At 42.2% G+C, this 12,008-nt stretch overlaps 1 protein-coding gene across 2 annotated transcripts in view; it reads right to left on the reverse strand.

Annotated features, from left to right (window-relative positions):
* The window catches only part of PITPNM3 (PITPNM family member 3), a 29,767-nt gene extending 24,772 nt beyond the window's left edge, over positions 1-4,995 (reverse strand). For both annotated transcript variants that reach the window (XM_083874934.1, XM_083874933.1), the window contains exons 1-2: positions 4,963-4,995; positions 4,062-4,157 (exon numbers count right to left, since the gene is read on the reverse strand). In XM_083874934.1, coding sequence (XP_083731060.1) covers positions 4,062-4,122 — 61 coding nt within the window. In that variant the 5' untranslated portion in view covers positions 4,123-4,157; positions 4,963-4,995. The remainder of the gene's footprint in view (positions 1-4,061; positions 4,158-4,962) is intronic.
* Between the last annotated feature and the right edge of the window lie 7,013 nt (positions 4,996-12,008).

The raw sequence follows: 12,008 nt of genomic DNA on the forward strand, positions 1-12,008 counted from the left end.
CAGCTCTTTTATTGAGATCCCATTCAGGAAGTGGGGTAGGAAAAACTGAAAGCACAAAACACAACCTAAGCAGCTTTTCAAAGCTGAGAAAAAACGTTAGTCAACCACGGATCTTAGTATTCTGATAATTTTGTGAGGATGTATTCAGCTGTAATTTTCATCACCTGTGATCACAGGTATATTTAACTCTGTGATCAGAGTTAGATTATGTCGCCACCCTGCCGAGGCCACCGGCTAGCTCTTCTGGGGGCAGCGACCTTCCCTAGCGAGTTGCCTCTAAAGAGGCAGCCTCAGTCCAGGTGGCACAGGCACCCCAGTGCAGTGATTTCAGCTCAATTGTGAGGGAAAAGCCCATCAGCTCTAACCGGGCTTATGGCCAAAGTGCCGCTACCTGGTGGAGGCGATCTCAGGAGACGCAGAGGAATCACTTGGGAGCCAAAGATGATCTCCGAGAATCTTCTTTATCCCGCCCCTGCTGATGACTCGAAGACCCCGAGGTGTTCAGTCAGTGGGGTTTTATACAGTCATAAAAGGGGCGGGGTTTCATAAACAGCCAATGGGATTAACAGTTGAGAAAAGGAACCAATCAGAGGGTACATTAATAAACAAATTAGGGGATTGAAACTTGGACCAATCAGGGAAAGACCTAAAACCAACCAATCAGGGAAGGGATTCAAAACGGGCCAATCAGGGGACAGAACTGGGGTACAAAACAACATCCAATCACAAAGCAGACAGTTAAGGTACCAGGCAGTGTTTAACTGGGGTAAGGGGGACTGGCCAACCCCCTCAGGGACCCGAGTCCTCCAGGGAAGTGCCAGACCCACCACCCCCTCTGCAGCACCCTGAGAGGCCTGGTTCCCCACAAAATTACAAGGTAGTTTCCTGCATCAAATATAATTTATTTATTTACATGTTGACACTGTAAAATTCCTGCCTAACTTATGGCATGTCACATGGAAAGCAAGAAACGAAAGCCAGGCAATATAAAACAGTATAATACTACTTCTTCCTTTCCATATGGATTTCACTAAATTAAGTAGTTAGCCATGACAGATGAATCAACAGTCAAAACATGTACAGCTGCTTCAACTCAAACACAGGTGCTTGATTCTCTGTTTACAAGGCTGCCTGCCAGAAACTTCTTTGTTCCAGACACTGAGATTTGACCCCAGTTGTTTTTCAGAATACAAAAGCAGCTCACTAATGTTATATTTTAATGGTACTGACTGCTGTGCCCACTGTTTCCTACTTCAGCCTGTCTATGAAGTATAAATTACACATGGGTAGATGTGGGATAGCTTCCAGATTCTCCCACGAAGAAACCCCATAGTACTCAACTCCAGCTGCACTGTGCAGCTGCAAGAATATCAAACACTGATGAAGCACTCTGTATAAGTAACAGAGAATGGGTGAGAAATATAGGTAAGAAATACTGCAGAAAATGTTATGCTGGAGACAGGAAAAGGGTATCAAGCTACCGCATTTTTAGGAGGCGAAAGGCACATTCTCTGTCCTGGACATGTTTCCCTCACTCCAGCACAAACACACTCCTCTTGTTTCTTTGGTGCTAAGTTTAACCTACTGATAATGCCTATTACTTCAGCCCACACATATGTTTTCCTCTACCAAAGACACAAGCTCCCTTATTATCAAGAGAGCTTCTGAATGTAGAAACACCTTCTGCGCCTTCTGCTAGTATTTTTGCTTCTGTGTACATTTATTTTCCTGACATTTAAACACTTATTTCTGAAAGGCTGTTTGGGAGAAAGCAGAGATGACACTAAATTAGGAGGACCTATGGACTGCCTCAAGGGTAGTGAGGCCTTGCAGAGAGATCTGAATAGACCACTGGGCAATCACCAGCCATATGAAATTTAACATGCGTGAGTGCTGGATTCTGCACCTGGGATAGTGTCATTCTGGTTAGACCCACAAACTGTGGGAGAAGGGGCTGAAGAGAAGCCCTGGGGAAAGATCTGGGGGTTTAGGTTGATGGCAAATTGAATATGAGTCAACAGTGCATCCTGGCAACTAAAAGGGCCAAGAGTATCCTGGGGTGCATCAGGCACAGCTCCCTAGCCAGCTGAAGGAAGGTGACTGTCCCACTCTGCTCTGCTGCAGCCTCACATCGAGTCCTGTGTTGAGTTTTGGGTGCCATAATACAAGAAACATCTAAAGTTATTGGAGAGAATCCAGAGGAGGACAACCAAGATGCTGAAAGGTGTCCAGACCAAGATCTATGAGGAATGATTGAGGTCCCTTGGTTTGTTCAGTTTGGAGAAAAGAAGGCTGAGGGGAGACCTCATCGCAGTCTGCAACTTACTCAAGGTGGGCTATGGAGAGGGAGGTGCTGATGCCTCTCTGGTGACCAGTGACAGGATATGAAGAAATGAAAATATATCTAAACAAAACTTGATTTGAAGAGCATTTTTGCAAGGCAACTATCAAGTAATCTAAACGTTGAAATACTTTGGGTCGACTCAGTATGTCCAGCAAATTTCAAGTGCAATTCTTGTTCTCAGTCCACAACGCATGCCTCACCAACTCCAACAATGCAGGCATCAAACTGACCTTCAAAGCATTACTGAACAATGGGTCTTGATGATTCAAAAGAATATTCCCTCAAGCACAGTAAGTGATCACACTCCCAAAGACAGAATCTAGTCACACTTTCAATCTATCCACATCGAAGAAAACTACGCCATCTAGAATGTCTGAAACATCATTAGTTCTCTTTTTGGAGAAAAAATTTGAAGTATGATTTGGTGCTCAAAGTTACAACTGCAGCTTCACATGAAATTTGGAAACATTGCTGAAATCATCAAGACAGCTATTTTAAGCACATGGTAGAGCATTGCAAAGCACAAAAGCAGTGTGGAGGAAAATCAGCATTGGGTATATTTCTTTTCTATTTCCAACTCCTCCACTCACTAAAGCTTAAGACTTAAATGCAGCTTAAACAATTTGGGCATCTTAGTCTCACTGAATACCCAGTGGGAAGAGATCACCATCTCTCATTCTCTTCATGCTTAGATGTCTCCCATGCACATTTAATTTTGATCCATAGAAGCAATTTATCACATATTATTATCTCTCACTAAAAGTCTGTTATTAGGAGATTAACAACTCAGTAACAGATGTTGTTCATTATCTTTACATAGCAGTGACTTTTTATTTCCAGTTACCATTATAAAAATGATAGTGACTGTCATTACAAGCATTTCAGACTACATAGACTACTTTTGACATTAAAACTTAAGTATTTAAGGAAAACTCTTTCAGAAAAAGCAGGTGAAATGTGTCAGATAAGCATAAGTTTGGGTTCCTGGAAACAGAACCAAAACCAGAGCCCCAGTCTCCCACTCGAGGTGGGAGATTGTGTATGCACACAACCTACAGATTCTTCTCTCACTTCAGAACAGAACTTGGCATGTTACCGAGCATGTCAAGATTCAGGACCTCACAGATGATGTACAGAGTGCTGCAGTTACCTCAGCTGGTTAGAGCACAGTGCCATAGATTCCCATACGGGCTATTCACTTAGGAGTTCAACTCAATGATCTTTGTGGGTCCCTTCCAAGTCAGGATATCCTGTCATGAAATCCACAAGCATTCAAATACTGCTCCTTGAACAAGCAGAAGTCCCAGTCCCTCCAGTGAAAGCTCTGATAGGGTAGAAAACCAGACATTGGTCTTAAAAGTTGGCCATCAGTAACATGGACACTCATGGCCTTAACCAGGAACTGTGAACAAAAGCACTCCCATTATAACCTTATAGTCTGAGCTGGGAAGGACCTGGATCCAACCCCATGAAGTCTGCACTGGCAGTATCTTGCTGCTTCTGATGCCAGACTCAGTTCAGCGCAGCTCACTCATCCACCCCAGCACATCACCAAACTCCTGTAAATTTAGGTCCATTCACAAATCTTGGACAGAAGAACTGCTGGAGGTTTTGTCCGATGAGGACAATGTTGTCAGTTCACCCATGAAGGAGCTTAGTTAATTGTTGCAAAATTGGGGGAAAAAATGGAGAGGGGAGAACAAAAAAGTGTACTCACCTCGTGCATCAAAGAATTCATCATCGGAGCTCTCTACAGAGTCTCTGAGAACACTCTGCATGTGCCGCTGAGCACCACCAAATGGGCATGGGCCAGCTGGAAATGCAAGGAGACTCACATTAACTCAAGGGAATGCTCTCTTCTGCTCAAGAAACGACCCCAACCCATTAATGAAGCTTGTGTAGGCGCCTCAGGAGGACAGTCATCATGACGCACACTTTAATCTCAACTGTCAGCCAGCCAGAGCTCTCAGGGTAGCAAAAAACTACTTCCACTTAACCAAAGTCATTAAAACAAGTTTGTGTTCAAGATAAGCCCTGCATTCAGCTAATGCAGTGAACTCAAAAGATAGATTCTTCCCTGTTGAATTCATCTGGCTGTTCCATTCCAACACTTAATTTGCACATTGTTTCTAAGACACAAAGCAGCATTTCCCCAGGACATGGCAGTAGCTCTTATTTTAATTCAATTTAACTCCTAAAAGAAGTGCCATCTTATTTGGCCCACAGATTTGCAGACAAGCTACTCAATTCTCACTCACTGAAATGGTTTCATCAGAGAGTTTGCCGTGCTGGAGCCTGGGGCTTTCATTTGAAGCTTGCCATTTGAAGGCAGGAAGGCAAAACCACATTAGAACAGGTACAGTAACAGTTATAGTCATGACAGCTTAGATGGTCCTAATGGATTATCATACTCAAACTAATTTGTAGTTAGTAAACCAGACTTGTCTAAATATCTGAATTCTCCTTACATCTAAGCAACCCAACAATAGAAAGAAGTGGCAAAAAGATATTCCTTATATTAACAACAAAGTCTCCCCACGATCAGTGGAGAACCAGGGATCGAATCCACCATACATACCCCTAACAACACTGCTGTAGAAAGGACACTCATTACCCACCAGAATAGTGTCCTTCGTTTTATTCACTTCCACAATTGATGACATCAGACCTGATTCTAATGTCCTGAGCCCCTGGCCACAAAAGCATTCTTCTTCTCTCAGTAGTAAAAGAGCAACTCAAAGAGAGGATGCATCCTTCTGTATTATTCTGGATAAAACATGCCACCACTAGGTCACAGCCTTTTGTTCTTCATTTACTCCACCTATAGCTGAATTAATCAGAAATATAAGTGAAGGGTGGTAAGAAGAAGCAGATTTTAGCTGGCCAAGATGTGAATAAAAATAATAACCAATTAATAGCATTTTAATAGGGTTAAAATGGTTATTAAGAAGTAAGTAAAAATAACAATCAATTAATAGCCTTTTAATATGGTTTTTAAAAATGGTTATTAAGGAGTGAGAATTCATTACAAGAGTACAGCATGTATTGGCAATGTGTCCAGTGATATCTGGCAGCTACTGGAGCCCTTCCATTCAGATACATATCTATCCTAAAATGCACCACTATAGTCATCAAAATAGTGGTAGAAAGAACACTATTCTCAACTTCAAATGAAAAAAAAAGTCTGCATTGGGTCAATGCTTGGAAGAGCAGGCATTCCAAAATTTCAAAAGCACAAGGTGGAAGGCACCAAAAAAACCCCCCAGACTGATATATGGAGAATTGAATAGAGGAAGGAAGCGAGGGAGGGAGGAAGGAAGAACGAAAGGAGGGAGGAGGCTATAAAAATAAAAAATGGTAAAAACCCCAAAGGTACTCCAAAGCAAACAGCAATTCCCTGGACAAGAACTGCCACTAGCCTAGCTAAAAATTAGTTAAAGTACTCACCCCACAAAAAAAGTTCATGGTTCCAGGGACCTTGGAGTTTGATGTAGAATGCGAAGGGAGGGCAGGGAAAAGTGTCATAAATATCCAGGCATAAATTCTGGCTATGAGAAAAGATCTTGGGAGCATCAGATTTATTATATTGCACTGGGAATGCTTCTCGATTTAGAAGCAGCTTAAACATAACCACAGTCAGCAGCACAAATCTGCATAAAGCTCACTGCAACAGCTCTCCACATCTAGACTGATTTTCTGGCTGGACTGCATTGCATTGCCCTAATACATTGGTCCTATTGAGTTTGCTTCCTTCTGAGCCAGCAGATTAGCATTAGGCACCTTCAGAGGACTCTATTAACATTTCTTGATTTTATTAGACACTGTCATTGTCTGGACTCACTGATGTGATTTATGCTGTCAACTGCTGCATATATTTCATAATATTGGTTCGGAGAATGAAAAGACCAGCCCTACTTCAAAACACAGCTGAGCTCCTTGGTAATGACACTTTATGCTTCTATGGCAGTGAACCTACCCTTTATCATACCAGTCAGCTGACTCTTAGCAGCAAGATCTCAGAATTTTTTTCACCCAGGGTAGCAACTTCCATTTCATCCCAGTTGTTTGGTATCACAATTGCTGATCAAAGAAGGGGAAAGCATGTAGAGATGCTTTGAACACTGCATGACCAGTCTACGAGTCACAATAGTTAAACTGGAAGAACACACAGTAGTTCCCCATAAGCTGCTGGGGCAGCATGACAGAGGGACAGTAGGATATAAGTGTAACACTTCCGAGAGGTGGAAGGAGAGCCCATAGAAATGCACAGGTGCTTTTCTTCTAGAAGAAGCAGAAGTAAAGTTTCCTATCTAAGCTGTTCTCTCTGCATAGAACAGCAAGTTGTGACAGTCACCTGTCACAGAGGGAGCTGGCAGGGGCTTGCCCTGAGCAGAGAGCGACAGTAAAAGCTAGGGAGAAGACAAGAGCAGAGCCATCCTTGCAGAAATATGAACAGAAGCTGGATACTCTAGTTAGGCTAGCACTAACTGTATGTAATTGTAATTAAGATTACAGTCAGGGATTTTCCTCAGTAAAAAAAATTTTGTTTTTTTTTTCTTTAACAAAAAATAGCTGGAATCTCACCAGTACTTTGCTGCATCAGTGACCTGGTGACCTGACAGGAGGTGCTGTGATGCATGTTAGATATTGATTTCCTTACCCCAATGTATAAGGATCACAACTGAAATCCATATACTGCACAACAGCTTCCATAAGAGGAAGAACCAGAGATCACAATCAGCAGCAACCTCTTGTGATAAGCAGCAAATAGCCAGGAACTTTGACTAAAAACTGCTACAGAAATAGTTCCATGTTCTATTATGCAACACTTGCACTTCAGCTGAAGGCAAGCCAGACTGCACCTCTCTACACGTCATCCTAATTCAGATGCGAGGCAAATTTCATCCTTGGTGTTTAGTGACTGTACATAATTCCAGCAAACAGCAGAAAAAACAGTTCCCACACACATATCAGCAGCTTCTAATGCTGTCCATCCAGAGATGGAACAACCCACTAAAATGATGCAATCTCTGATATGTTCCACAAATAGATCCAAGGAGCAGAACAGTCATGGAAAATGCCAATTCCACTTTCACCCACAAACACCAGCAGGGCTTGTTCTACCATAGTTCCATAAGAAATCAACAGCAGTTGAAAAGTATATATAAGAGAAGAATTAGCTCTAGCTTCCTCTGGTCAGGAGGCATAAACCCAAATTCTTTCCAAAGATGTCTCTTTTTTTTACAGAGTGGCAATGATATGACATTAAGCAGTGCATGATCACACTTCATTCCATGTGATATGAGGGTAATTCTAAAAGAGAAAAAAAAAAAACAAACAAACAAAAAAAAAAAAAAACAAAAAAAAAAAAAACAAAAAAAACACAAAAACCACAAAAACACAAGAGGAATTAAAGTGACCCTACTGGTCTGTAGCCACCATTCTCTGGACTAACAGAAAAACAGGTAAGAAGTAAAGTAAGGCTGAAGAGGCTCTGCAAAACAGTTTAAGAAGCAAAGGTTTTCCTCTGAAAACTGAATAGCTAATGCTATTGATTCCTGACTTTAATCACTTTCCTGTATCCTTTAGAAGGCCTGATGTCCAAAACACACTCATCCTGTAAGTCCTATGCATCCTAAGACAGAACAGCTCACCACTGTCACTCAATAGTAAGCACACGTTCTGCTACCAGTACCAAAGATGCTGCTTCAATTTTACTTGTTAAGTAAAGATAGTATTTAAAATGCATATCAAGTAAGGAGAAAAAAAAGGCATCTACTTAACATTTCCATTCCAGTAACTGGCATCACGTCTGACAGCACAAAGCAACACCACGCAGCACAGGCCCCAGGTCCTTAGATGGCATACACCTGGAGGCGCAACGTGTGGAGAGTGCAAGAATATCTTTCGGAAAAAGGAAGGAACATTTTCTGGTGGAAATGATGTCCTCTAAGCACACCTGGCCAAGGCACAGGGATTGAATCTGATACTGAATCTAATGAGCAGAAAATTAATTTTCAAATGCAGCAGGAAGTAAGCCTAGCCCTGCTGTGAAACCATAGCCATGTTACCTTTCTTCACTGGTTCTGCCTTCTCCTCATTTTAAAATAGCTTTTAAAACCACTTACTGTAACTGAAACAAACCCCATTGCTGGAATTATCACATCACTGTTTACAGAAGCACTTCAAAAGCAGCACCAGCACATACACTTAGGGAATGAAAGAGTAGCGATTTCATTCCTGAAACATACTTGTGAGGGCAGAGTAGCAGCACAGTAGGCTCCAGAAGATTCCGTTTAAGAGTCACTCCAGCATCTCCGTCTTCCCCTTACCAATGCACGCATGACTGGCTACCTTGTCAGGCAATCAGGACAGATGGGGAGTAAGCAGGATGACCCAAATGCCAGTCGTACCAGCCCCTTGTGGACTGGCAGCATCACAGGCTGGTTCCAGAGGCCATCCCAGCTCAGGTGTGCTCACACCAGACCTCAGGGATGCATCAGGAAGATGCATTCAAGCAGCCTGGGATATGAGCAGCAGTTTTCAGTGGATGCAATTACAGCACTGGGCTTTACTGTAAAACTAATTCAATATTATTCACTTCACTGTCATACTATCACAGATTTCAAGCTTTGCAGCAGGCTCAGCCTTTTTTCTACATCTTTTGCTTAGTAACATTTTTCAATTTCCAATCAAGCCCAGACATAAGCACATGCCAGAGGACAGGGAATCCTAAAGAAAGCATTCCTGAATACTATCACCACACCTAGGTAGAGACAAAGCAATACACAGTGTTCTCATAGCTACTGGAAACTCAGTCTTTCACACAGTCAAATACTGAGGATTGAATTAATCTCAATTAAAAAAAATAATAAAAATAGACTCTATTGCACAGATTAAAACATTTCCACTTTTAGAAGTGTACCATTTGAAGTCGAGGCAGTTTTCCTAACAAAATTTAAAAGCACAAGTCATTTTTCCGTTTGGATAGAGATGCTGGGTAGGAGGAATGACCTTTGCTATTGCTACTGACTGCTGTTGCATAATAATACTTCTTTCTGTTTTGCTGGTTTCAGATGCTTCTTGCCTACCCATTAAGTGATTTAACTGAGCTACCCACACAGTGTTACCTAGTGACTATGCAGTTAAGACTTACTGGAGACCAAGTTCAGCCACTATTATTTTTTAGTTATGTTTTATTTCTTATTTGGAAAACGCAAAACTGAAGATGCATGTTACAAGGATGGGAATTTACCTACTGGAGGCACTCCTAAGACTCAGGAGCTCATACAAGACAGAGGGATATGCTGATCAGAGGAAGTCCTTGCCTGCACACTGAGCACCAAAAAGGATGAACCATATGTGCCATCATTGATAGCAGGGCCACAGAGAACTCATCCAGAATCACAGAATGAATGTGCATCAGAGACTGGAACTGAAATGAAATCAGTTGAAGCTGAAATGAAGCACACTCAGAGGAAGGGGCTGAGGGTTGACATGGACTGGAAGGCCTACAAAACCATGAGGCTAAAGGAGGACAGGGAGAAAAATAACAGTGGGAGGCAAGAGGGAGGGCAGAGACAACATAAAAGGCCAAAGGGGCTGGGGAACAAAAAAAGTGGTAGATCAAGTCAAGATGTCAAGTTCCCCTGTCAAAATACACAGCTGACAAAGCCAGCCATAGTTACAGACAGAAAAAAGTCCAAACAAATTGCAGGTTCTCTAGTCAAGAAGTGAAAGGTCTAACTGATGGAGCAGTCCAGATACAACTGTGGTCAGAAGTGCCCAACACAACCAGCTCCTCTCTCCCATTCCTCATTCAGTGTCTTCCATCTCACAGCAATTTCACAGTGAGAAATCCCTGGTTGTCTATTCTGTATATCCCACCACTGGCAGTTCTGCAGCAGATGGTAAGAATGGGCATGTATTTGAATATTGAGTTCAGGTAACAAATCAAAAAACTAAGCCATGCAGGGCTTTAAGCCCCTATTTTAAGGTACCAGTGACATTTGCCATCTTGTACTTTGCAGGATTACTAGTGAGGTGGAGGAAGAAAGAAAAGAGGTTTAACATGACTGTTCAGACTTCAAATCCTAGATCAAACTTTCCTGTAAACATGGTACATCTCCCAGAGCTGTTTCTTGATACTTCAGATGCCAGCTTCCCTACAGCAGACATTAACTTCACCCTCCCTCTCAGCAGTGTCATCACCTCCTCCAAACTGACTCCCCAAAATCAGAGAAGATATGAATATTCTCTAACCTTTTCCTGCAATGACTGTAGGTGGACTGCCTGCAACACATCTGAAAGTCTCTACTTTCATAGTGCAGAGATTCCGCCTTTCTGAGGAGGTTCTGGCATTTTTGAGTCACTGCACTCTGTTAAAAATTAAGTCAGAGCTGAAAAGCACTACCCTACGACTCCCACAGGGACATGGAAGGTAGTGATCTGCAATTGTCTCTATGTGGTTTTACAATCGACACTCTTGGAAATGCCCAAGCATTTCTGCACAGAGACTACTTCAAGTGCTTAAGGTCTGGAGTTCACCAGGTGAGATCTGGCTACTCAAACGAGTCAAGTGTGGACCATGCCTAAAAGCCCTTTACAAGCAACCTGTCATTCAACAGTGAGCAAACAGCACATTTTCACTACAGTTCTGGTCTTCCTTTCTATCTGAGGTAAGGCTACAGCTGCAAGGTAGGATACATACAAGCAAAACATCTTTTTTATAGTTGTGCATATTGCGGCTCACATTGATAAAATCAATCGGCTCAGTTTATAAAAGTAGCACATTTTCCCTATGCCTAGATCAGATAGTTTCTTCCAGACTTCCTTTGTGAATGGTCTATTCTTATTTTTCTTTGCAATAAGTAGTGACATCACAAAGCTTCTTTCAAAATACATACTTTGTGAAATCACAAAGTGAAATCAGTGAAATCACATTCAAGACAAGTACTGTGCTTTAAAATTCCTGTGAAAATTTGCATTTGAACATGCAAACTATGTATTACATGCTGCATTACTCATGTATCACAGAAAGCAAAAGCAATGCCCTCTTATTTTCCTATCAAACTTAAAAGGACTGCAAACTAATGCCAATGGGGAAAAAAAGAGATTTTCCCCCCATTTGATTACTTCTTCATCTTTCAAAGACAGAAAAGAAACATTTAGTTCAATTCTATATTTGTATTCTCTGAAATTATTAATACTCTCATGCTCCTGAGTGTTACATCTCTCGGCTGCCATTAATCTATGCTTATTTTGGGGGAAAAAAGAAATAAACAGTGCTGAAAAAAAAACCAACTCTTTTGGGTTTAGCTTTAATATTGCCATGCTGCTGTAAAGCTGCACCCAGACCTGGTGTTAAACATCAGGCAAGTGTCACATACTGACCATTCAGTCGTAGCAGTTAGGCCTTCACCTGCAACAGCAATGGGTTCTGCATGCAGCCTAGAAGAAAACCACTTCTGCATCAGCAACTGCACTCTCATCTGTTCTGGCCTTTGTGCACACAGAAAATATGCCACCTCCTTCAGGCTGCACCCGCCACTAGGCACGGGACATCGGGTGCTGCTGCTGCTGAGCATCCTCAAGCCCCGGTCCCAGCCCCAGCTGAGACCTCCGAGCTCCGCACTGCCCAGGCTCCAGCGGAAGCACGAGTTAC

The sequence above is a fragment of the Zosterops lateralis genome, assembly GCF_965231275.1.
Source record: "Zosterops lateralis genome assembly, chromosome: 19".
Taxonomy (NCBI): Eukaryota; Metazoa; Chordata; class Aves; order Passeriformes; family Zosteropidae; genus Zosterops; species Zosterops lateralis.